Source organism: Cantharellus anzutake (genome assembly GCF_015039405.1).
Source record: "Cantharellus anzutake strain C23 chromosome Unknown EI90scaffold_391, whole genome shotgun sequence".
In the NCBI taxonomy this organism is placed as follows: domain Eukaryota; kingdom Fungi; phylum Basidiomycota; class Agaricomycetes; order Cantharellales; family Hydnaceae; genus Cantharellus; species Cantharellus anzutake.
The window spans coordinates 13,258-16,763 of NW_024067341.1; the positions used below are offsets into that span (position 1 = coordinate 13,258).

General features: G+C 46.3%; 1 protein-coding gene across 1 annotated transcript; it reads right to left on the reverse strand.

Annotated features, from left to right (window-relative positions):
* Positions 1–831: 831 nt before the first annotated feature.
* On the reverse strand, positions 832–2,814 carry EI90DRAFT_3008851 (uncharacterized protein). The gene is made up of 6 exons (XM_039056383.1): positions 2,692–2,814; positions 2,554–2,641; positions 2,062–2,504; positions 1,615–2,013; positions 1,453–1,567; positions 832–1,399 (listed from the first exon to the last, which is right to left on the reverse strand). The coding sequence occupies exons 1-6, from the start codon at positions 2,720–2,722 to the stop codon at positions 1,195–1,197; spliced, it is 1,281 nt and encodes a 426-aa protein (XP_038907384.1). The 5' UTR covers positions 2,723–2,814; the 3' UTR covers positions 832–1,194.
* Between the last annotated feature and the right edge of the window lie 692 nt (positions 2,815–3,506).

The following is a 3,506-nucleotide window of genomic DNA, read 5'->3' on the forward strand; positions in this document are numbered from 1 at the left end:
CTTAGGGAGGTGTAAGTAAAATATTGAAATGGGGGATTGGGGAAGTCAGGGGAGATTACAGGATTCAGGGGCTCTGAGGTTGGGAATGGCAGAGCAGAGGCAATCTGGGATGGCTGGAGGTGATGGAAGGTGGTGGTGGGAGATGGATATGACAGTGCCCATCTCTAACAGCTAGCATAAATCACTAACATTTCTAATAGCAATCACCAGTACTAGTAAGGTAGAATATCTTCCCTCTGAACACACTGACTAGAAGACTCTTGGACCATAAGGCCAGTTGTGCTGGCCTTGGTGACTCCTCAATCCTCAGACTGTTGAGAAGCTAGACTGTTGTAAGGGATTAACCTTACTTCACTATAATTCCGATTATAGTGATATCATTATGTAGTAATCCCTTACTTCACTATAATTCCGATTATAGTGATGTCATTATGTTGCATCGCTATAATTCCCATTATAGTGATGCTATTATTTCTTTATTTATTTGCGCCGAGATATGTAATTTACATATATATACCTCGGAGTAGTTGTAAAGGCCCGGTAGCCTTTTACCTCTACCCCGTTGAATATACAGCACATTAAAGCTTATATTTAGACGGACTACCTGAGGCCTGAGGCGAACAGGGGAACGGAACGTACCGTCCCCAAAATAGTAAGCAAACCTTTCAACTGTATGGAGCTAGTATTCAACAGGGTGTCAGGGGACATGCATGCTTGCGCAGGTTGCTCTGATAACCTAGTTGTGATTAAAGCTGGGGGAAAGGAGTGTCCCCATCTTAGGGTCAGCTATATACATGTAGAGTCTGGCAATAAGGAAACCAAATGGATTGCCGATAGAATCACATGATCATAGAATGTTCCAGAACAATGCCGGAGATGATTTGGGCCACCAGGGCTTAGGTAAGCGGAGTAGACAGGAATTGCCAGCATACTTCCCATGCACATATGCACAGCCAGCATAGGGTCCAGGGTCATTGCTGATCCCTGACACAGGGGGGGAGAAGAGCAAGGAATCCCTTTTCCCAACCCCAGACACTATATATGTATATACAGTTGTTATACATTGTTTAATCTGAAGATTATTATAGAATAAAGAATAAAAGCAGTACATGCATCATCCCTTCCCTGTCCATTCCTTACATGGCCATATACAGGCCTCATGATGGACATCTACTTGTCATGTTGCCCCTGCACTTAGAGGTATGACTGATTGAAATTCACCCATACCGGAAATGGGATCCAATCTATTGCCACATCCCCTCTCTGCCCCAAACCAAGCATGGCTCTTTGGCAAGCAGGGCACAAATTTAAATCACCTTCTTCAGGCACCAATATACATTGTTTCCTTGACCTGATTGCTGTATGTGACCTCCATGTTCCCATGCCTGCAGGTCTGGGCCTTTGAATGCATAATTGGGTTAATGAATCATGAACACAAACATTGGTCCAAACCTTAGACAAAATATGCAGGGTGATAGGGGTATGGATAGGGATTCAACCTTATTGCAGGTTTTAACAATAGTAAACAAGGTTGAAGGGAAATCTCTCTCGAGATCATGTAAAAAGTCTATAACTTAGATCCTGATCCACAGATATAGTGGCAGATATGCATACCAGCCGAGAGTTTCTGAATACTACTGTCCCCATTGAGACCATGAATGCCATGCAGTAGAGGTATCCTGTTCCAATGAACCCAAGCTGCACATTCCTTAGTAGTGAGGCCAGCAATCGGCCGAAGGATGTGGATGTCTCCCCATTGTTCGGTTTGTTCATGGCGCAACACATGACCACTGCCGGAGGCAATGCTAGACAGCAATGAGGTAGATAGGGAAATGATCGAGTCTCCCAACAGGACATGGCTACATGCCAATGACTTGGCCGTGTAAAGGAGCAACACACGAAGAAGGTGTCGAAGCGCCATGACGGTTGAAGATGATGAGGGTAAGGCATCAAGGAATGCCTTCAGCGCGGCATCCGGCGTGGGAAATGGCACCGAATCCCACCCTAGTATTGCTGAGAGACGGATTGAGCCATGGCATATGAACATAGCTGATGACTCACTTTCATCTTCAAATCTAGGGTGTAAGAGAGCACTCAGTTCTTGGCCTGTTACACGGTGCCACCACGCCGGATCGAACGCATCTTGAACATGCAGACTGACCAACGTGTATTGAGGATAATGCTTCGCTATTTCCATGATTGAACTGAGGCCTGCCTTCCCTCCCAGCGCAGCAGAGAGATCCACGTAAGCGATATACGCATTATTCCAAACAGAGGACCGCCAACTCGGTGGCTTTTTGGAACCCTGGCGCTTCATTGGCTGAACGAGGGAGAGTGACGTGTCTATATACTCGCGTCTCACTATGTCTGCCAGCATCGATGAACCGGCGCCACCAGAATACCCGATTAAAACATTTCCCCTTCCTGATCCTGAGGTAAATCCTTCCAGAGCACGATCTAGATCCCGCCTGACTTTTAGGGATACAGTGGACACAAGGCAAGCCCTAGACATCTGAAATGAACTAAGCGCTACAGCGCTGTGACAACACCTACTTGCAGTAGACGGAATGTCGAACCACGAGGTTTCCTGTAACAGAATTGCATTTGGCGCAAATTTTTCCCCGATCGAACCGTTTAGGCCCTACATGTCCAAGTTAGGTTGGCACCACGACAAATGAAAGGAGTCTCGACTTGGGAGTGTCTGGGCTTGATCGTCGCACATGAGGTGCACTTAAAGTGTGCCGTCGAGTAAGCGCTTCAGCTGCTGTGAGGGTCTCAAGATCGATGACAGAGCTTAGAAGTCACCTGATGGATGTACTTATTCATTTTAAAGTATGCCGTACTGTAATGACACGGGTGAAAAATGTTTGAAAAGCAGCAGAGGAGTTGAGTGTCAATAGGTGGATGAGACCTCGATTTACAGGATGAAGTCTTAAGCAGGGATGAACGGCCCCGTGACACGATGGGGCAAGCGCCCGCTTTTTTAAGTTTTTTGATAGCGTCTCCGATACAAATTCAGAGGAGACGTATTGTGCCTTAGTGTCTTATCGCTGTACATACGCGACAGGGAATAAGAGAACGAATTGTTTCTCCAAACAGGGAAAAATTGAAGTCACTTAACGCATATACTGTACTGGCACGACCAACAACCGGTCACGCGTCACGCGAGGACCTTGGATTGAATTGAAAATTGACACGATTGAATTGATTAGCGGCCTCCGGCAACTCCCGGAGGCCGTGGGAACCGGTTGTTGGTCGTGCCAGTACAGTATACGACGATGAAATTCGATGCCAATCCCCCGCTTAATTAAGTAATTCGGTTGCCCACAGCAAAGAAAATATAGGCGGATTGGTTGGACCACCTATGATCACTTCTAACGCCGAAAACTCTCCTACGACTTAAGTAATCCATATTCATCAAATCACTGGGCTCAATGATACATGTTGAATCACTCATTGGCGCTCCGCTCTATCTGTGCTTGCGATAGATGGATCTCGCATCTACT